This window comes from Mus caroli, unplaced genomic scaffold, assembly GCF_978045245.1.
Source record: "Mus caroli unplaced genomic scaffold, Mus_caroli_1 scaffold_4, whole genome shotgun sequence".
Classification (NCBI taxonomy): Eukaryota; Metazoa; Chordata; class Mammalia; order Rodentia; family Muridae; genus Mus; species Mus caroli.
In genome coordinates, this window is record NW_028227259.1 from 94,098,786 (window position 1) to 94,121,755 (window position 22,970).

At 41.9% G+C, this 22,970-nt stretch overlaps 1 protein-coding gene across 4 annotated transcripts in view; it reads right to left on the reverse strand.

Moving 5' to 3' along the window:
- Nucleotides 1-9,066, reverse strand: part of Ankrd17 (ankyrin repeat domain 17) — a 144,197-nt gene extending 135,131 nt beyond the window's left edge. For all 4 annotated transcript variants that reach the window (XM_085836846.1, XM_085836845.1, XM_085836844.1 and 1 more), the window contains exon 1: nucleotides 8,630-9,066. In XM_085836846.1, the coding sequence (XP_085692972.1) occupies nucleotides 8,630-9,022 (393 nt within the window). In that variant the 5' untranslated portion in view covers nucleotides 9,023-9,066. The remainder of the gene's footprint in view (nucleotides 1-8,629) is intronic.
- Nucleotides 9,067-22,970: the final 13,904 nt, after the last annotated feature.

Below are 22,970 nucleotides of genomic sequence, written 5' to 3' on the forward strand. Positions count from 1 at the left end.
CCTGGTCTACAAAGTGAGTTCCAGGACAGCCAGGACTATAAAGAGAAACCCTGTCTCGGAAAAAAAAAAAGAAAGGAGGGCAGCACCCAGTCTTTTGCAAACAGTATCTTCAATCACATACTAATGTAGTCCTGCCTTGAGATTTTGAAGATGTAAATCCCTAATCAATTAACTAAGTGTAAGCAAGGGTGATTTTTTTCTTAGTGAGCATGACCTACTCAAATGAGCTCCTAAAAGAAACCTTGTTCTTGCTACCAAAAATCAAACTCTGATCAAAAGCAGAGTCGATAATTTTTCTCTCTTCACGATTCACTTCTAAGTGTCTAGGGAGAAGAACTCCAGCCTTTGGCCATCAGTTTCAGCTTGCTCATGAACTTGATTCCTAACTGCCTTGCAGACTGGCTTCCTTCTTACCATCTTATAAGACAATTAATTCCCTTTAACAAATCTCTGAATGCTATCTAGCTAACCAAGTAGTTACCAATCATATATACATCTCCTACCTGTTCTGTTTCTCTGATTAATTCCTGACTGAAAAATCATTCAAATATTATTTCCAATGTCCTCAAGTAGCCAGGAAACATAAGGGAGAAGGGTCAGACTTACCACAGAAATAATAATAATAATAAAAAATGTCCTTACTTATTTAAAAAAAACAAACAAACAAAAAACAGGGGCTGGAGAGATGGCTCAGTGGTTAAGCACACTGACTGCTCTTGCAGAGGTCCTGAGTTCAATTCCCAACCACGCCCGACATGGTGGCTCATAACCATGTGTAATAGGATCTGATGCACTCTTTTGGTGTGTCTGGAGACAGCTAAGGTGTACTCATACAAATAAAAGTAAATCTTAAAAAAAATTTTACAGATCTTTTACTATATTGCTTATGTCATATAAAAATTGAAATCTCTCAAATTTCTGACAAAAGTTTTATCACCAAACTGCATTAATGATCACAAAAAGTTGTGATCGGGACCCAGGAGACAACTCAACTGGTAATGATGCTTGCTGCCACACCTGAAAAACTGAGTTGTATTCCCAGGACCCATGGAGCAGGAGAGAAGTGGCCCCTTGACCCCAACATGTATACCACCATAAATCGCCAACCTGAACTACATGATACACAGGGCTACAAAGCAATGATGTCCTAGGGTTGTTGTTTGTCTGGTTTCCCCCACCCACCTAATTGCACAACCTTTGATTATTTACTTTACTGCTTCCTTTGGGTCTTGTTTTGAATCTGATCTTACATGATTTTTGTCTCATCTTCTGTTTTGTTATATTGTCTATAGGCCAGTCGGTCACGTTAAAATTTGTACCTCCAGTCTAAACTTGTCCTTGATAAGTGAGCTCAGACTCAATTATCTTTCCTTCCTTTAAGAAAATCAATTCAAAATCTCACTCAGCTACTACAAACAACTCAAAAGTAGAAGTCACCAGTTCAGTACTCTGCAAGCTAAAACGAAAGCAAATCCTCTTTCGCCTAACCCACTGTACAGTGGTGACTAGGACAGGAGAACTCTGCTCAAAGTTTCTTTAGAGAGGAAGAGAAAGGTAGTACCCAGAAGTCACTGAGATCCCTCTGGGGCAGCAGCTGTGGAAGGCTACGTGCTGGCCACTGTGCAAGTTCCTTACACATTTTGCCCTTTGGAGCAGTGTTCTTTTGACTGTTGTTTATGTCCTTGGGTGACTTTTTCTTGACCATGTCTGAAATATAGGAGTCACTGGAGAGTACTTCGATTCCTAACTGCCTTGCAGACTGGCTTCCTTAGGCAGCCCTTACCATCTTATAAGACAATTAATTCCCTTTAATAAATCTCTGAATGCTATCTAGCTAACCAGGTAGTTGCCAATCATGTATAAATCTGCTTCTCTGATTAATTCCTGACTGATAATCATTCAAAACTATTATTTGCAATGTCCTCAAGCAGTCAGGAAAAAAGGGAGAAGGGTCAGAAGACTAGATGTACAAAGAAAGGTGTGTGCAAATGTTGGGTGGCCACAGTTTGAAATCAACAAGTTTAGACTGGAGATACCAATTTTAAGGTGACTGACTGGCTTATAGACAATATAACAAAACAGAAGAGACAAAAATCACATAAGATCAAATTCAAAACAAGACCCAAAAGAAGCAGTAAATCATCAAAGGATGTGCAGTGCGGTGTGTAGGGGGAAGCAAGACCAACAAAAGACTAGCTAGTAAATACAGAAACCAGAGGGAAAGAAATAAGGAAAGGGCAAAGTTCTCTGAAGACTTGGCAACTCATATAAAAAAAAACAGTAGGAGAGAAATTTACAAAATAATCAAACCCTGTATCCAAAAAGTGTACCAAGTTTTCTCTGGGAACCAGAATACTTACTACCAAAAGAAAAACTCTAGAAAATCTTTACATATGGGGTCAAGGAAGGTCTCTTGTGTGGAGTGTCCTATGAGTCATAAAATAATAATACATTTTACTAAGCAAAATACTGTTTTCATACTGTGAAAACAAAGAGAATATATGGAATGACATAAAGAATACTTATAAACAGCACCAACAAATCACCAAGATAAAAGCCCAGTATAAGAAATCAAACATGAAATTCTCAAAAACAATCTAAGCAAAAACATAAAACCAGTCATGTTGACAGTTATGAAGATAAAAATACTATTTTCAGGGCTGGTGAGATGGCTCAGAGGGTAAGAGCACCCAACTGCATTTCCGAAGGTCCTGAGTTCAAATCCTAGCAACCACATGGTGGCTCACAACCATCCATAAGGAGATCTGACTCCCTCTTCTGGAGTGTCTGAAGACAGCTACAGTGTACTTACATATAATAAATAAAAAAATCTTAAAAAAAAAAAATACTATTTTTAGCCAGGCAGTGGTGGCACACACCTTTGATCCCAGCACTGCGGAGGCAGAGGCAGGGGGATCTCTGGAGTTGGAGGCCAGCCTAGCCTACAGAGCAAGTTCTAGGACACCCACCAACTCCACAAAAAAAGAGAAAAAAAAGAAAATCCCATCTAGGGGCCTTCTCATGCACTTCTGACTATTAAGCTTGGGCAATTAAACTAAGAATTAGAATCCAATTTAAAAAAGTTTGTATGGGTACAATATAAATAGGTACAAATAAATTCTTTAAGATATGATGTTCCAAACATTTTCCAGATTAAGTAGCTAATATGGGGCTGGAGAGATGGCTCAGCAGTTAAGAGCACTGGCTGCTCTTCCAGAGGTCTTGAGTTCAATTCCCAGCAACCACATGGTGGTGGCTCACAACCATCTGTAATGGAATCTGATGTCCTCCACTGGTGTGTCTGAAGATAGCGAAAGTGTTCTCATACATAAGATAAATAAATCGAAAAACAAAAGTAGCTAATAAGGAATATTTATGTAATATTCATACTTGAAATTTGGCTTCATGAAAATCAAATGGTTAAGACTCTTAAGACTTACAGGACACATACTACTGTACTGTGGAAGACATAAAAAAGCAAAGCCAAGGTTCTGCCTTCAGACCTAATAGTCCTAATACTCTAGATATAAACTGCTAGGTCACTTAAAGGTAAAGATTCACAAGAAAAGAAAGGGCACTACTTCTCCTGATAGGCCTTCTGTTACCACTGACTTCCTCTGAGGCAGTTTGTACAAGTTAGACCGAAATAAAGGGATGCCAGATTAACAGATCATTCTGGGTATCTAATAAAAAGCTAGATATAAGCTACAAGTCTGTGGGAAAAGTTAAAAAAAAAAAAATCCAAACAAAAATAAATGATTACATAAACCTTATCCAGGTCAACAACCTCTATTTTAAAGGAAATATCTTTCTTTAAGCATGATAAAAAATAAATGAGTGATAAACAAATGAGCATGTTTGGAATCAAACCGAGGTTAAATCCTGCTCTGACACTCATTTGATATACATCCTTCACAAAGTCACTTAACCCTCTTTTAAACTAGTATCTCTGCCTGTAAAATCAATGTCTCAAAACTCAGTGGCTGACTGGGGGTGAGGAGGTCAGAGGACTCCTTGTGGGAGTCAGTTCTCTCAGTCTCTCCTTTCTATCATGTGAGTTCAAGGGGATCAAACTCAAGTCATCAGGCTTCACAGCAAACTGGTCCTGGCGCAAAAGTTTTATACTTCTGAAACTCATTCCTTAAACAGAATATATAACCATTTAACCTCATTCTTACACTTTTACCAACCTCTCTTTACTCACTGGTACATTTTTGATGTACATGTCTTTTAAAAACCTTGTTTATCATTGCTTACTCAATGCAGACTAAAACATACCCAGTGGGAACTCATTTTTGAATAATGAAATAAACATGGTGACACCTACTTCATAGGGTTATGGAGATGTAAAATGAGAAAACATGAAAACTATGAACTCCTTTCACTTTCTTAACTGCTGTAAAGTAGGAGCTATTATCCCCATTCATATATAAGAAAATGAGCTAGAGAGGTTAAGTAACTGATCCAAGACCACATCACCAGTAAGTGATGGGTCAAAAAACTGAATACAAACTCCACATACAGTCCATGCTCAGAACCATTAGCTAAGTCTTCATATACAACGGGCACTCAAGTACTATTTTTTTAAGTATGTTAGAATATTAGAGGCATAAAGCACCTATTAGACATTCAATAGCCAATGATGATTAGTTTAACTTGTTTTCTGCCTCTAGGCAAGTTTCATAACTCACAGTAATTAAGAAATTAAAAGACACTGCTAGGCATAGTGGTGTTATCTTTTAATCTTGGTGAGTTCAAGGCCAGCCTGGTCTACAGTGTGAGTTGTAGGACAGAAAGAGCTATACAGTGAGACCTTGTCTTCAAAACAAAACAAAACTGGTGGTGTTGGGGGTGGGGGGTTGACGGTGTTCAAACATCAGGTATTTACAGGCTAAGGAAGACAAGAAAGGAAGAAGGAACTCCATTCATGAGTCTCTAAATGAATTCTGGATTCTCCCTAAAACTGATACTAGTTGACTGAACAGATCTGTATGCTGCCTCCCCCCCCCCCTTTTTCTTTTTGATCAAGTCCTCTTCAAATAGAAGATAAGGAAATAATTAAGAGAGAAATTCTTCAAAGGTTATCCATTTTAAAAAATAATGCTACATTAGTTGAAGAAAGAGAACTGGGGAAACAGTACAGGCAAGGTTCTCTGGGCTACTCTGATCTCATGCATTTACAACAGTGGCACCTAGCATCTTTCCATTAAAAACAAAAGAAATGAAACAAGAAATTAGTGTCCAGAGTCTTAATGATAGTTTCCCTCTCTCCCTCATCCTCAACCTTTTACAGATGCAAGTCTCCTGGCCTTGCAGATCCTCAGTACCGTCAGCACTAATTCACTGGCCCCCATTATCTAAAGTTCTTCACTACGTTTCTCTCTTATTTAAAATAAAAAGCACATCTTTTTCCTCAAATATAGGTGGAATTCTGATCGACTCCCACCATACTTATATTTTATTCTTTTCTCTTCAACAACACTGCTCTTGAACTTAAAAGTTCTATCACTAACATTTCCTCCCTTTGAATTGTGCTTCAGAGAAAGCTGCCTTCCACTCATATCTCAAAGTGTGTTCAATAGAATGCATTATTATTTCTGAAATGAAGTATAAACTCTTCCAATTCTACCTTTTTCTTGTAAATATTTAATTCAATCCAATGTACAACGTGTTTCTATGTTGGGAAATATATTTTGTTCCTTACTAGTCAGTAGCCCATTGAAAGCTGAGCAAATTAGACTTTCAACTTAGAGGTAAAGTCTTGTGCCAAAAGAAGGGAAGAGGAGAAGTTTTCAATCTTCTGCACGCTTTCCAGGTACAGCTGAGGCTATACGAGCATCAAAACCATTCCGTCCAATCGGAGATACTTTGGAGATACCTACTCTAATGGATAAATAGGACTTGCAACTAGGTACTAAAACTTACAAATAGAGCTCTTACTTAAATCCATGTCTCTCCCATTTTTCCTCTTTCACCAGACATAGGATGTCCAGCTAACATTTCTATCTTTTTGTCATGTTGTCATCCTTCACATCTTCAAGTGAGACACAGCAGAAGTATACACTTTCAGACGCCCTCCTAACCTTTTGATGATTTTTACAGGAGAATTAGTTCAAGGATCAGATTATCTGCATTTGTAAACTGTGTAGGCCAAAATAATTGGGGGGGGGGGGGGGGGAGTACACTTCCCAAGCCCTGAAAATTAAACTTCTGAAGACATGTAAAGACAGTGAAAGAGAAAAGAACATTGCACAACCCAACCCGCCCACCTGACTCAAGTTGCAGCACACAGCTCAGAGCTTCATCCCTTCACTCTAATCACAGCATGCAGGGCCAGTCCGGAGGGAACTACTCCTTTCTATCTTGCCCATTTCTCATCATGTGTTACAGACATTTCTTTAATGGCTCAGCTTTCTTATTACATATATTTCACCGAACAAATGACAAACCTATTGCTTTACTTGTGCAGATGGCAGTGCAAAACACACTAAGGATCAACACTGTCTTACCTGGTCAAAGTCAATATATACAGTACTTATTCTCAGATGAAAAACTCAGACCTACAAAAGTAACATACCCACATGCTTCAAGCCATCTACAACTTAGGGAAATATCAGGTCATGGACAAAACTACCTAGGGAGGTGCAGTTTGTAGCAGAATACTTCTTTAAGTATTACATTAAGTATATGGCCTTGTTCCAAACCAGAGCTTAATGTTAGAAAACTTAAAATCTTACTACTGGTGGTTTACTCACAGTTGCTAAACCTGAAATTCAGCACCAGTTTTTGAAATAGGTCATAAGGGAGACAAAATGTACAGATGTCACTGAGTCTCTAAAAACTTTGATTCCTACTTTTGCAACTATCAGACACTATCCTCCAGTTTCCTTTAAACCTTGCTGCCCTTATTTTTAAAATAAAGAGGCTGAGCTGCAGAGGAAAAGTCTTTCCCACTTCTGAGAACCATAAAGCTGGCCAATTCTAAGTACTAAAACAGAAAAGGATTCCATCACATCCTTCTCATCATTGTTTCAATATTAAAGTTTTGTTTTCTCTTTTGTGTTTATTTGATTTAAGGGTGTCTAGGGCCTTAGGCCTGCTAGACACTAAGCCTTGTCTACATTGTTTACAATGAAGCCTGAGCAACATGCTGTCCAGAATCAATCAATAAGCAAGTACAAACTATCCATACACATTTACCACAATAGGCCCAATAGAAATAACAGAAGGGACAAGTTTGGAGGTATATATATTCCTACTCTTAGAACTTTTTTCTACGATGTAGCTTCATCTAAGGTTGGGAAAAAAATGTTTGTCTTATTGCTAACAGGTGAGCCTCAAGTCTCTTTCCAAGGTCTCTACATAAACAGAACCTGGATGGGAAAGAAGAAGAAATCAAATTAACTCAAAAGCAGCCTTTTACCAGGCTCTAGTGTGGCACGCAGTATTTCTGGATAATTCAATTAGTCTTCTCTTTAGAATCAACTTTTACAGCTTCTTTCCCTCTGCTGCCTCGAGTTACTATTTCCTCCATATTTGGGTGTTTAAAGCTTCCATTTCCTAATATTGACAAGAGGGTTTGTTCTAAAAGAACTAACAACTGGAGGTCGTAGTTTGCTATCGGTATGGTTCAATAAGCTTTTGGGTTAAAAGGAATAAGGTCCTACAACGCCGCCTGTCTGTAGACCCAGGAAAAACTATAAGGAGTTATGAAACCAGATCACTAGAACATAAGGCCTCCCTATCCCAATCACAACCAAGCCCGGGTGCAAAACAGACACTTCATCCCTGCTTACTTTACAATAAATAAATAAAGTTAATTAAATAAAAGCGGGATCTGGTTTGATTATTTCTTATTAAGGGAGAACCCGATGGAGTATTACATATACACGCAGAGCACCTAACAAAATTTTTACGTACTAAGTCACTTGTAAACGCATATGGAGGAATAGAAGATCGCCTCATCCAGAAATCTTTCACAAATCGAGGAAGTACTTCAGCAGCCACGAGTTTAAAGAGAGAGAGAGAGAGAGAGAGAGAGAGAGAGAAAGAAAAGAAAAAGCCCTGCAGCAAAACAGTATGGAAAAGTACAGCTTCTCACGTGTCTCTCCCAGATACAAATACTTAGCTCCGAGTCCATTACAATCTTACCACCCCTCCACAACTGCTCCCGGCCACCTTCCACTGACAGAAAACTACCAAGCTCGCAGTCGGTCCCCCGAGACTCTCCTACCTATTATCTTACCCCTCCCGCTTTAGCTCCGCCCCCGCCCCGGGAATGAGGTGGCCTTACTGGCCCCAGAGAGACCACCCTCCGGCCCCAAAGTGCCACCCGGGAAACCGACCAATCAATCCCTCCGCCCTTCACCCTGCGAAGCAGCATCCTCGGCTAGCCAGCTCCTCGGCAACTCCGTGCACTCTCTGGTCCTCCCACCCCCACGTGTCAGCTGCCCTCCCCCACGTCCCCACACCTCACGACTCAGGCCGAGCAAAGAAAGGGGGCAGCCGAAAGCCCGGTCCCCCAGGGCAGATCGTAAGCCCCGAGGGCTCGGTCCCACCGCGAGTCCCCTCCCACCTGAGGCCCTCCACGGTCCCTTCCGCCCTCCTCGAGGTGAAACCAGGCCCTTGCCTCAGAAACCTCCTCTTCCTCGTCGTCGTCGTCCTCCTCTTCCTCGCTGTTGTTGCTGCTGGTGCCGCCGCCGCCTCCTCCGCCGCCGCCGCCGCCACCGCCGCCGCCGCTGTTGTCGCTGTCGCTGCTGCTTTCGCTGCTGCTGGGGGGTCGGCAAGTCCGGTTCCGCTTGGCCTTGTGGTGCGGCGGCGGCGGCTGCTGCTGCTGCTGCTGCGGTGGCTTCTTCTTCAGGAGCAGGTCGCAGACTCGCACCATCCCACGAGGAGACGAGGCCGGGCGAGCCCCGCCGCCGACCTCCGCCGCCGCCGCCGCCGCGGGGGGGGCCGCCACTGCCGCCGCCGCCGGGGGGCTCCCTTCTCCCTCAGCCGCCGCCGGAACCGTCGCCTTCTCCATCCCCGCGGGAAGAGGGGGTGGGGGACACGGACGGGGGAGGGGCGTGGGGGGGGGCTCCGCTCTACCGCGACTTCGGTCGCGCCGGGGCCGACACAGCGCTCCGGGCCGCCGCCGCCGCCACCGCCTCGGTCACCTCTACTGCCGCCGCCGCCGCCGCCGCTCCGCCAGCTCTCACCTCGTCTCGCGATACTAAGGGCGGGGAGCTTGGCGGAGGGAGGGAGGGAGAGAGGGAGGGAGAGCGGGAGGGCGGAGGGGGGGCGAGGCGGAGCGCGAACGCCGTGCCCGGGAAAGCCGAGCAGGCGTCCGGAAGGAGCCCCCGGGGGAGTGCGCCTGGAGTGGCTTCCTCAGGGGGGACCGAGTCTGAGCGAGGACCGCGGGCGGGCGGGCGGGCGGGCGAGCGAATGAACGAGCGAGCGAGCAAGCGGGCAGGCGAACGAGCGCCGGGATGGCTTGTCTTCTCCGCGCTACTTCCCCCCACACACACAGCCCTGCAGCCCTCCCTCCTTCCTTCCTGGCTTCGTATTAGAACGCAGCCGCAGGCGGAAGCGCAGGTGACGCCATCAGACGGCGCCGCGGCGGCCGCGCGAGCGCGGAGCGCTGCCTGCCTCTCCCAAGTGCAGACTCCAGGGCCGGGGAGTGGGCTCCCCGGCGAGCGAGCGAGCGATCGAGCGTGCGTGCGTGGGCGCAGGGAAGCAGAGGCAGTGGGATGGCGAGCAGTGGGGCCCGGGCTAAGTCGGGGGCGAGCGCAGAAGCGCGGGGGAAACTGGGCGAGCGCGAGGCCTGGCCCCTCAGATCCGGGAGGTGGGGCCTCGCCACGGACCTCCTGGATGGACTTTTCCTGCCTGGCCATTTTCTTCACTGCCTAAGCCAGAGAGCATTGGATCTTCAGAGAGAACTTCGTGAAAGGAGAGAGACTCAAGTCTGGTCCAAAAGAAAACTGTTTCCCCTCCACCATCCCTTGGAGCGATCACGTCCTCACTTAGAAAACTCTTGTCCGAGTTTGAGTCTCGGGTCGTAGGCTTCCTAAACCTGACTTTTTTTTTACACCTTTGTAATATGCAGGAACGGAATCTAGTGATTTTTAAAGACTATACACTTCCGAAGAGGTGGGTGTGGGAGCTGGGCCATCATCGTAAGCATTTCTCGGTCTGGATTCTGAGATCATTTTGAGTACTTAGAAAACTTGCAGACCGATTGAAATGTAGCTTCTTGAAACAGACGTCTCCAGTGTAGTCCAGGCTAGCCTTGAACTGGCGATCTTCCTGAGATTATATGGGTCTATACACCACCGCGTCATGTTTATGTAGCTTATTGAACTCAGAATTAGCCATTTCTGGGCTAGTACGAGTAGCGACATAAGGAAAATAAAGCAAACATCAAAGACAGATGTACTGGCACAAGATAAAAAAAAGTGCCTCAACTGACAGAGTTACCATTTTAAGACTTCTAAGTTTAGCTGAGTGCCTGATTTATTTTATTTATTTATTTATTTAATTTTTTTTTTTTTTTGCATTTTCTTTTTAGTACTGGCATACCATATGAAATGTGGGCAGTTGCCAGTACACTACGGAGTACCACAGACGAATTGGTGATGACTAAATCAATTCATTGAGGCAAAACTTCATGTGCCTACTCTGTGTGTTATCTCTGAAATCAGAGTCTGTGTTTCCAGGGGCTTCTCTGTGTACTGTATGCAATAGTAAATATACAACATGCTAAACATCTGCCTACAGCTGAGTTCCAGTATACAACATAATACAGAACACTATTGTGTATCTGATAGCCATGGATTTTGACTGTATGGTTTCAGCGGGATCTTGTCCATTTTCTGTATTCTTCAGCACCTTTGTCTCACTTTCCACCTCAATACCTTTTGCAATCTTTGAATGCCAGCCCCGTTTTATTATACGACTGACTAAGTTTCACAAGAAGACTGAGGCCACTGACTGCAAATTCCTTCAATTTTCCAAATGCTAGAGATGGGCTGATCTTTTCTCAGGATGGAGAGAATAACAGAACTCCTTGCCCTCATGCAAGGTCAGTCAACTCTCCAACTATATTCTGGTTTCTCTTTGGCCTGGCTTTTGTTTTTCTGATTTCAGTCCTTCACAAAGTTTGGCTCCCTTTTGTAACTTACTCAGGTTCATTCCTTCATAGTCGTACTTTATGTATGAAATGCAACTTCGTTATTTGGAAAAAGTTAGTTCTTGCTTTGCTGTATAGAAATGAAAGATAATCTTTGGGGGTTTTCAGATAAATCCAAACTATTAGGATAGTCAAGTCCCCTGGAATGATTTGTATCTATTTTTGAATATTTTTTACTTAGTATATTTTTACATATTTTCTCCCTTGGTCAGCCTTTTAGCCAAGACTGGCTGGACATGCTGTAGGCACACTGATAAAGTAAACCTCGTGTGTTTTCATGTGATTGAGTAATTCTAAGAGATAAAGTGTGAGTGTTGTAGTATGCTCAGTTTCAGGCCAAACTGCACACTGCAACTAGAAGTCCTGCTGAAGTCATGTTCCACCCTCTCGATACCCGTGAAATACCACGGGATCTTGAAACCATTTGTTGCTAGTATCAGAATCTGAAGAGAGAGTTTGAGAGGCTGATCCTGCCTCAACGTCCCAAGTGCTCAGATTGCAGACATGCACCACCACACACAGCTTCAGATTACATTTTGACTCCCTAACTTTACCTGATGTTATTAAACATCTATTATTAAAATTTCCAAGAAAGTCCCAGTATAAGAATTCCCTTCTGTTGCCTAATTTCCAAGTAGTTGGGCTGGGGGGGGGGGGGGGAGTACAAATGAAGGCCAAAAATATCACCATATTAATGATAGGAGGAAATTGCCTGATGTAGCATATTCATCACCAATAAGGATATAAAAGCAGGGCTGAGAGGTGGCTCAGTAGTTAAGAGCACATCCTGCTCTTGTACAGAAACTGAAGATCAATTCCCAGTGCCCATGGTAGGTGGCTCATGACCACCTGTAATTACAAACTCCTCTGGAAAAAGGCAGAAACAACTAAAAATAAGTCTTAAAACATTCAAATAATTACATATATATGAAAACTGAATATATATATGTATGTGTATATATGTGTGTATGTGTATATATACATATGTGTATATGTATATATGTATATACATACATATATATGTGCATATATATATTCAAATATGTTGCCTCCAAAAATGAGGGAAATTTATATCTCCAGTCCCCAGCAATGCTTGACAAAGACAGCATGGAGGAATGAAAGAATTTGATCTCTGGACAGCCTTATTATGTGATCTGAAACAGCTTAAATCACACATTCTTCACAGATTTAGTAATAATTCTACTCACTTGCCTCTGCAAATGTAGAAAAAGACCAGGAATGAATCATGGTTCTTTTACAGAAAGCAAGATCTCACCGAGGTTTCCCACCAGTATCATTGACCATTTTCATTTCCCATCATAAACATTGGGCTATTTATCTCTCTAATCACTCTTACTAAGTGTTTCATACATCTCTCTTCTGCATGGTTCAGGGCTCACACTTCAGGAGTTCCACATTAGTCCACACCTTTTCCCTAACTTTTATTTTGCTTCTATATTTTCAGTTCCACCAACCATGCTTAAGGCTAACGATTCTACAGCCTTTATTCCTAACTTCATTAAGGTCCAGAACTACCAATGGATACTAGAATGTGTAAGCCAGTATTTTTCTGAGCTTTCAGTACAATCTAAACATACTTAAGGTTACTAAGTCATACCCACCCTGTCCTAGCTAGTTTTATTGTCAGCTTGACACAAGCTAGAGTCAGAGATGAGGGATCCGCAACTGAGAAAATGTCTGCATAAGATCTGACTGTTAGGCATTTTCTTAACTAGTGATGGATGGGTGAGGTCTGAGCCCATTGTGGGTGGTGACGCCCTTGGGCTGGTGGTTGTGGGTTCCATAAGAAAGCAGGCTGAGGAAGCCATGGAAGCAAGCCAGTAAGCAGCAACCTTCCATGGCGTCTGCATCAGCTCCTTCCTCCAGGTTCCTGCCCTGCTTAAGTTCCTGTCCTGACTTCTCTCAGTGATGAATTGTGCTGTAGAAGTGTAAGCTAAATAAATCCTCTCTTTCCCAGGTTTCTTTGCCCATAGTGCTTCATCACAGCAATAGAAACCTTTTTTTCATTGTTAATTAGCCTTTTTGTTGTTGGGGTTTTGCTTTGTTTTAACTGAAGGTCCCTTACTGGTCCTGCTTCCCCTGTGAATGGCCAAAATCAAGGGGGAAGGGGAGGGCAGCCAGCTGGTGCAGGGAGGGTCATAGACAAGCACAGAGTCACTATTGTGGTTAGAAGTTGACAGCATGGGATGGGGAGGGATGAGGAATAGGGGTGTCATTAAGGAAAAAATGCAGGCTCCCCCCAAACTGGGTTCCTAGGATGGGACTTGGTCTGCTTCAACCTAAGAGGAATCAGAAGATCAAAAGCGGTTTGGGAAGGCCAGAACTGTCAAGAATGCACCCCTTAAAAGCAAAATGGTCTATGCCAGCTCCAAGGATGCCATCAAGAAGAAGCTGACAGGAATCAAGCATGAATTACAATCTAAGTGATACGAGGAGGTCAAGGACCGATGCACCCTGGCAGCGAAACTAGGTGGCAGAACCATCATTTCCCTGGAGTGCAAGCCTTTGTGAGCCACCTCCAGCCCCCTGCCTGGAGCATCTAGCAGACCCAGACCTGCTCTTGGGTGTTACAGGCTGCCCCTTTCCTGCCAGACTGGAGGGGCTGGGGGAAATCCCAGCAGCGGCAAGGTATCTCTTCATCCCAGTTGCCAAACATCTCTCCCACCCTCTGGACTGTCCTTCTCCCTCCATCCCTGACGGTTCTAGAAACTTTTAACTAAGACAGAAGTTGGTACCAGAGTAATGGAGTATTGCTGTGACAGACTTGACCATATTGGGGAAGCATTGTGGAAGGACTTTAGAACTTTGGGCTAGAAAAGTCATTGGAAGATAAGAACATTGAGAACAGTGTAGATAATGGAGGCCTTGGCTATCAATTTTCAGAGGGAAGCAAAGACTCTAACAAGGCTTTTTATTGGAAAAGAGAAATCTGTAGTGTTGGTTCACTGGGACTGAAGAATCTGCTCTGATTAACAAGATACCAGGACTACTAAAGTGAAACCTTTGTTTTGCTGGGATACTAGATCCTGGTCAGCTGGAGCTGAAAAGAAAAGAAAAGAAAAGAAAAGAAAAGAAAAGAAAAGAAAAGAAAAGAAAAGAAAAGAAAAGAAGAAATTAGCAGTGATTAAGAAGAAGAGACCAACATCATTGAGGTGTTTCCTCCGAGTCAGCACATGCAAGCTGTGCTCCAGAGGCAGCCAACATTGTACCTTGCTGGCAGCTGAACTCAGTAATGTAAGAGTCAACCAAGTGGTACTCCTTCTGAAGGCATGAACAGGTCATGGAAAGCAGATGAGGCTGGGCACTGTGACAGGCTTGAAAAGGCCATTAGTGAAGGTGCTGCCTTGGTAGCAGTTGAAGGCCCAGGACTGAAGAGGTTATGCAGAGAAATTGAAGAGAGCCTATGAGAGGCTATTGGTGAAAGTGCAGACCAGTTGCAGCAAGAGAGCCCAGCAGTTTTGGAGATGCCAGTGCCATGGGATGACCATCTAGGACAGCATTAACAGTGGTGTGGAACCAGCTGGAGCCTTGAAAATAAGCTGTGTATGCTGCAGAGGACAGAGCCAGAGCAGTGACCCAAGGCCTTTGGAGGAGCCCAGAAGATCCTGAGTGAGTCTCTTGAAGTCGGTCGTTGAGTTATTTATACTATTGGAGTTTTGGCATTTGGTTTTGCTTCCTTCAGATTGTGACTATTTGCTAGTTCTTCCTTCTTGAAGTAAGAAAGTATTTAATTTGTATTATTATTATTATTTTACCTGCATCACAGTTGAAAGACTGAATTTTTTGTTTGTTTGGTTTTTTTCGAGACAGGGTTTCTCTGTATAGCCCTGGCTGTCCTGGAACTCACTTTGTAGACCAGGTTGGCTTCAAACTCAGAAATCTGCCTGCCTCTGCCTCTACCTCCCGAGTGCTGGAATTAAAGGTGTGCGCCACCACACCCAGCTTGAAAGACTGAATTTTTAAGGAGATTTTTAGGTTTTAAAAGAGACTTTGGGTTTTTAAAGAAACTGAATTTTAAAGTGTTCAAATTTGTAAAAACTGTGGAACTTTAAAAATTTGTAAAATGTTATATGTTGTGATGTTAATGCCAATGTGTACTCTTGGAGATAAGACAAGAAAGGAACGTTTATGGCTAACCATGATATATTTGTGTGCCAAGTTGACAAGGGGTCAATTGCCCTGGCGAGTTTTATGTCAACTTACCAAAAACTAGACTCAGCTGAAAGCAGGGAACCTCAATTGAGAAAATGTCCTTAAAGGATCCGGCTATAGGCAGGCCTGTAGGGCATTTTCTTAACTAGAGATTGATGGCGAAGGGCCCGGCCCATTGTGGGGCCACCCCTGATCTGGTGGCTCTGGGTTCCAGAAGAAAACAGGTTAAACAATCTGTGGAAGCACACCAGTAAACAGCAGCCCTCCGTGGCTTCTGCATCAGTACCTGCCTCCAGGTTCCTGCCCTGTCTGAGTTCCAGTCCTGACTTCCTTCAGTGATGAACTGGACTGTGGAAGTGTACGCCCAAAACCCTCTCCTCCCCCAAGTTTCTTTGCTCATTTCTGTGTTTTACCAAGGCAATAGCAATCCTAACTAAGACACCTCCCGCCCACCTCCTCTCTATATTTAATCACATTTTTGTTCTCCGAGTCACTGGCTGATTTGACTACCTCGTATTTCACCTATACTGTTGTAGTAGTCAGTCCTGTTCCTGATCACTCAGGCTACTCCACTGTATCCTCCATACCGCCATCTGACTTCTCATCCTTGTAAAAGTAATTCGAATTTGAACAACAACAAAAACCAACCTATATTCATTATAGAATATTAAGAAGTACAAAATACACACAAAAATATCAACTAGAGGTAACCTCTGTTGACATTTTATACAGACCTTTGCATCTTTTTTTTTGAGTATTTAACAACAACAACAACAAATCCACTGATGTATTTTCAAACAACAATGAATTCACTTTTTGTCATTTTACGGAACTGTCATCTATGATATATGAAAGGTGATGGTTATGTCAATTTATTTCAGACAAATCTTGTTCTATAGCCAGGTCTGGCAGATGACCATGCTACACTGTCCTAATGCTCTTTTGAGGTGGCCAGATGTTTTATACAGGCATGCTTTATATAAGCTCTCACAATTCATCTAGTCATATTCAATTATTCACTTATTTCAATTGTTTTGGCTATTTTTAATATTTTTAAAAAAATTTGTGGACTTTTAAAATTTGGGCATTTAAGATAAAAATTAACATTTTCTCCAACATGAGGATGAAAACCGCTAGTGCAGCAGGCACTGTGTTAGGTGTGAAAATGGTGAGCAAACCATATGTAGTCTTCACACTCTGAAAGAAGTACTGGTGCACTGAGAGGCAGGTACAAGACTGCTGGACATCTGACCTGGGAACGCTTGCTGGGGGATGGGACTTCCCAGAGGTAGGACAGAGGTCAAACAATCCCACTTGGATGGTTGACTAGGTTGCAAGATAGGTCAACAATAGACCCTTCTTTAATCAGAGCTCTGTCATAGGGAGTTCTTAGGGCAGAGGAAGAGGGCAAAGAATATGTTTAGACAAAGGAGCATTACAAAAAATATCTTTGAAGGGGGGCGGCATGGCAAGTAGTGAAAGTAAAGTTGGTTACCACCAATCCTGAAGACCTGAGTTTGATCTCGAGGACCGTCAAGGTAGAAGGAGAGATCTGACTCCTACAAGCTGTCCCTGGCCATTATCCATGTGCTGTGGTATGTAGCTGCCAATAAATAAATAAATAAATAAAAGTTTTAAACCATACTAAGAAAAAGAGGTATTGGTCTGGGATATGGCTCCGTGGTAATGTTTTTATCAAGACTCAAGAAGGACTGAAATTGAACTCCAGTATCAGAGCTAATAAATAAATAGATGATACTAAGCTACAAACGTGGGGAAAAATGTAGGCAAAAACATGGAAAATGTGTGAAAAGTGTTTACAAGGATGAATCTGGAAAGATGGGAGAAGACAAATTTGACCAGTCTTGTGGGAGATGCTAAGGATCTTAGACGTTGAGATGCTCTCTCTCTCTCTCTCTCTCTCTCTCTCTCTCTCTCTCTCTCATATTTATTCATCAACGACGTCAATCCTCTTTTCCTTAATCTCTTGTCACTCATGTTTTATGGTCCCCTTTACCCTCTAGTCTCTTTTGTAACATTAATAATTTTCTTAGTTCTAGAACTACAGCCAAGTTAAACTCATTAAGCTGAGGTCTGGGGGCTGACAGTCCAAGAACCCATACTCATTACCTAGTGAGCACTTCTGAATAGTAGAATTGCTACATAAACTATCCAAGTAAGTATGGTTTCATAGCCCAGGCTGACCTCAAACTCTCAGCCCTCTGACCTCTGTTTCCCAAGCGCAGGAATTTTAGGGACACATCACCATCCTCAGATCCATTATCTGTATTAGTTTTAGGCTCAATTTTTTTTTTTGCACAAAATTCTATTTAGATCGAAATTATAATCAATATTGCTTTTCTACCTGTCGTATGTTAGATAAAGGAAGAATAAATGGATGGAAAAACTTAGAGATTAGTGGATAACCAGAATGAAAAGAAAAATACCCCAGAGTAATGAGCAACCAATTAATATGTGTTGAAATCTTGCTCAGTGTGCAAACGAGCTACCTTCAGTTATTTATATTCCATTTTATGCTGGTTTAGCAATGCCTTTCCTTTGCAAGACTTAAAGTGGGTATTGCATAGACTCCTGTCCAGAGATGTGTGTGTTGTTCCTGAATTTTGTAACTTTTGAACTGACTGTCAAGAGAAACGTTTTCAGGGTGCAGACTCAGAACAGATTAGAATATGAACCATCTCTGTGGCCCCAGAATCCAGGGAGTCTTAAGGGAAGAGTTCATCCTTTGAAATTCACGCAAGAAACTGGCCGATATCTCCTGGAACCCCACATATGCAAGTATTCACAGTATACATTTTAGCCAAGAAAATGAAATACAACCAAGTATCTGCATCGTCATACATAACGGTAGTTTAAGAAGTCAGGCAGGGTTTCTGTAGCATGCAGGAAGTTTAGAAGATGCCACACCACACTGGTAACAAGGAAAAGGCCTGGCCAAACAAAACAATTTTTAGATAGTGTGAGTTCACAGGGAGAACTATAGCTCCAAGATCCGTGAGACAGACTGGTAGACCTAGAGAACTCTAAAAGTGGAGACATCTGTGGGACGCAGCGCTTAGTTAGGAAAATCTCAGCGGCAACCTGTGAGCTTGCTGGAGACACAGCATGGGCAAGTCGGGGGATTCAGATCTTACAATGTCTGGGGAGAGGGTCCAAATTTCACACTCTAAACACTAGCAAATCCTCGTGCTGAATAGCGAGAAAATCCTTCTTCCTGTTGGGGATTGGGAGCAGCATACAGATGTATGTTGTCGGAGCCTTCTGGCTTCAGGACCTGCCCTCGGGAGAAATGACCTAACTTGTTGGGATTTCCTCAAAGTAAAACAGAGGGAAAGAACTATCTGCCCAGGGGTTATTTAGGATAAAGCATTGAGAGCTCACAGTGTCTAGTTTCCAGGCTTACTAACAGCCAAGGACTCGGTCACAAGACGGTAGAAATGTATCTCCTCCCTCTGCATGTCTACAGTTCCTCTGACTCAGTATAGCGTGCTCACCTTTCAGCAAAATTACGTGGCATGTAAAAGGCAGAGGACCTTAGAATGAGGTTTGACTGGAAGTTTTCTGACTGTTTCTCTAGCAATGGAAGTAGAATATCTAAAGGACATGCTTGGGAGAGGACCTGCATTTCCTGGCATCGTCCTACTCTCCAACTCAAAGGGTGGGCAGAGAGAACAGATTCCTAAAAGTGGTGCTCTGGCCTATCCCTAATGCACAAACACACACGTGTGTGATGAACAAATACATATAAGTAAAACTGGGAGTTGTGGTTGGTTACCTGATCTCAGTGTATTCCCAGAAATGGAAATCCTTGTGACATCAGTGGGTGATCACCAATCTTTATAAAAGAGAGCAAGCACTGTAGCTGTCAAGATAAGAGAAGGCGACTGAGTATAGGGTTTGGGCAAAACACATAGCCACAGTGAAGATGGAGCATGCAGATTTCTGGGCTGAACTACATGCTTTTAGCTGTACTAGAGGGGAAAGGAGAAGGGGAGGGAGAGTGGGGAGGGGAAGGAAGGGAGGGAGGAAACAAGAAGGAGGGAAGTGTTTAAATAAAGATCACAACAAACTCCATATTTTAAATTGAATCTGTGAATCTGTTCAGATGGAGAGAGATTTAAGGAGTTTCTTTTAAAATAATTCTAAAAGCAACTCTCCCATCTTCAGATTCAGAATAATCCTATCTGAAAGTGAGCTGCAGAAGGTGATATTCCTAAAAATGAGGATGTCACCTCTTGTTCCTGGTTTCCCAAGAGCTTCTATCTGACACAACTTTTGTATCCTAAAACACCCTTTCTGTATTTATCGAGATAATCTTATTTTTCTTTCTTTTCTTTCTAAGTTTGATAAATTGCATTGATTGATTATTGGGTATTATATTAGGTGTGTACTCCTGAGATACCTTTTAATCATGGTGTATCATCATTTTGTATATTATCATTACAATTTAGAATTTTGTTAGGAAACCATGCAGATGTGTTTATGAGATTTATTGGCCTGTAGTTTTCTTAGATCATTGGTTGATTTGGGTATCAATTCTGTCCTCAAAACAGGAGACAAAAAGCTTCTGTCTGTCTCACCTATTTTTAGAAAGCTGCTATAAAACTGGTGTTGTCTCTTGCTTTATTGTTGTGTTGAATTTATCAGTGAATCCTTATGGACCTATAGTTTTTGTGGGAAATTTTTATAAGTTCAAATTCTTGAATAACTAAAGAACTATTCCATTACTCTTTCTTTTATAGTAGTCTAATCGTATAATTATTGTCTTTCAAGGAGTTTATCTAGCAGAAGTCCCTCATCTCCGGTACTATCATTTGCCTTGAAAGAGGGATTATTTTATTGTAAGGTACTATTCCAACTTTCTTTTGGTTACTATTACTCTTTTTTTTCTTTAACATTTGTATCTTTTAACTCTCTATGGGTTTTTATTAAACACTTAGTGGTGGCTATGTGTGTGTGTGAGTGAGTGTGTGAGTGTGAGTACAAGAGCGTGGGTGTGCTCAAAGGCCAGAGACATCAGATCCCCCGGAGCAGTTGTGAGCTACGTGATGCACGTGCTGGGAACTCACAGCTTCTGGAAGACTAGAACATGTACTTAGCCAGTGAGCTATCTCTGCAGCCCAAATCTTTGCCTTTGATATTGATTTTTTTTTTTTTTGTATTTTTAGGATTTCAAATGACAGCAATTACACTATTGCCATTTAATGCAATCATTAGTAATTTGGCTTAATACTAGGATACATTCTTGTTTGCTTGCTTCATGTATTTTCCCCTTTCTCTTTCTGTCCTGTCTTTTGGAATAACAATTTCATTATATTTTAAAATTGAATTTACCTATTTATCTATTTATTTTGTGTGTGTGTACGTGCTGTGGCTTGTGTGTAGAGGTCAGAGGACAACTTGCAGAATTCAGTTCTCTCTATCTACTGTGTGAGTCTTGGAATTGAACTCAGGTTTTCAGGCTTAGTGCAAATACCCTATTTACCTACTGAACTATATGGTAAGTACACGCTTGCACACACAGAGACAAAGAGAGAGACACACATTTATTAACTTCTCTTCTCCCCCCCAAGATACTGCCTCAAAAAAGTTAGTTATCATCATTGCTTTTTAAGGACAGCTGAATAAAGACCTCTTTTTGTTTATCCTTCTGGTGGCCATTTCTGCTCACATTTCTTTATATCATTCTGGTTTCCATTTCTTTATATAAATTTTTGAATCCATTTAGCATTGTTATTATTATTATATTATTTTATATTATATTATTATTATTATTATATTATTATATTATATATATTATATTAATTAATATATAATTAATATATATTAATATATAATAATATATAATTAATATATATTATATTAATTATATATAATTATTATATTATTATTATTATTATTATATTATTTTAGTACTTTTAGTATGTAATTATTATGTCCTGTAGCTCACATTGCTCCTGATAAGAAACCGATTCTTATCTTTTTTTTTCTTTATATCAACACCTTTTTCCTTTGATTAACATACAATTTTCTTCTTATCACTCTTTCAATGATATTTTGCTGTTAAGCAATATTATAAGAACCAAACCAATATTTGTTCTGGGATGAAGCATAACACTGAGGCAAGATGTCTCTGTTGCCTTGTCATCTTCTGAAGAGGCGTTCACCTCTGACTGCAGAGAGAAGGAATTCAGACAGCCCTCACGTGTCCTACAAAAGCTGTTTGCTCTGGTCATGAGCCTTCCCTCCTGCATGCGGGTACTGTCCTTACACAAATGACTGGTATTTACCTGAACATTCAAGAGATTCTCTTGGGATCTTGGAGACTCTTCTCTACGGTGCTTTCCCAATAATTCTAGCCGTCCTAACTTGCCTAGAGTCCCAGCCTCTTCTCACTCCCAATTTCTATTCCCTAGAATCTAGAGAAAATTTTCTAGACACTTTGTTAGCATTATGGTGCAGTGTGACTCATTTGTTTGGCTTTCTTCGGGTGGACGTCACTGTCCTTCATTGTCTGATACCCCTTGTCCTGAAAGCCATTGTTCTGTGAATCTGTTTTCCCTAGTTGTCTTAGGAGGATCAACAATTCCAGTTCTCCTTCACTTGCTTTGACGAGAAATCAAAGTCCAAATTGAGTTTTTAATGTGGACACATCTTATATTTCTGGTTGCAAGCCTAACCTTTAATGGCTGAGCCCTCTCTCCAACCCATATTATGCTTCTCAGAAAATGTTTCTCATTGTGCTTAGGCTAGAGTCCACACTTCTTAGGGAATTTATCAAAACTTGCCACCTCTTGTTTATCTCAAGATACCTTTTCCTAACCTCAGGCAACCCAGCCATCTTCCATTTATCCAGACTCAACAGGCACTTCCATCTCTACCTCCCTTCCACACAGTTACTTAGCTCTGGTCTCCAGAGTTCGCCTGAGTATCATTTTTCAGGGAAGCCATCCTCAGCTTCCCCCAGTAAGTTGTGTATATTAGTTAGATTTCCTTACTGTAATGAAAAGCCTAGCAGAGGCTAACTTTTGAAAGGAAAGAGGTTTATGGCTCACAGATTTTGAGACCAGACAACCCCACGCTCCAGGCAGTTTAACCTATAATGACAGCCCTCTTGGTGATAGCACATCACAGCTGATTGGGTTGTACTAGGGACATGTATGGTAACAAGAAATCGCATCACAGAACTGGAAGCCATGGAAGCTCTGGGCTGTCACAAGTGTTTCCAAGGACTTTGAGTTAACCCACGAATCTCTCATCGTGTCTCACCTTTTAAAATCATACCTCCCAGTATTCTTTCACTAAGGCCAAGGAGCATCTCAAGACATGAAACTTCTCTAGACAAGCACACAGTATTCAGAGCGTAGCATGATGACTTTATGCTTGCCTTTAACCTTTAAAATCAACACTGACATTGAGATGCTATAATATACTGAATAATTTCTGAGGCTCCTGCAAGTTATAAAATTTCTGTGCATAAAAAATCCAACACATATTCCCAAAACCAAACCAAACCAAAACAACCCCTAAAATGTCATTTTGAAAGAATATGTTTGTGAAGACAATATAGGAATTTAGTTAATTTATTTGAATGGGATCTAGTTGCATG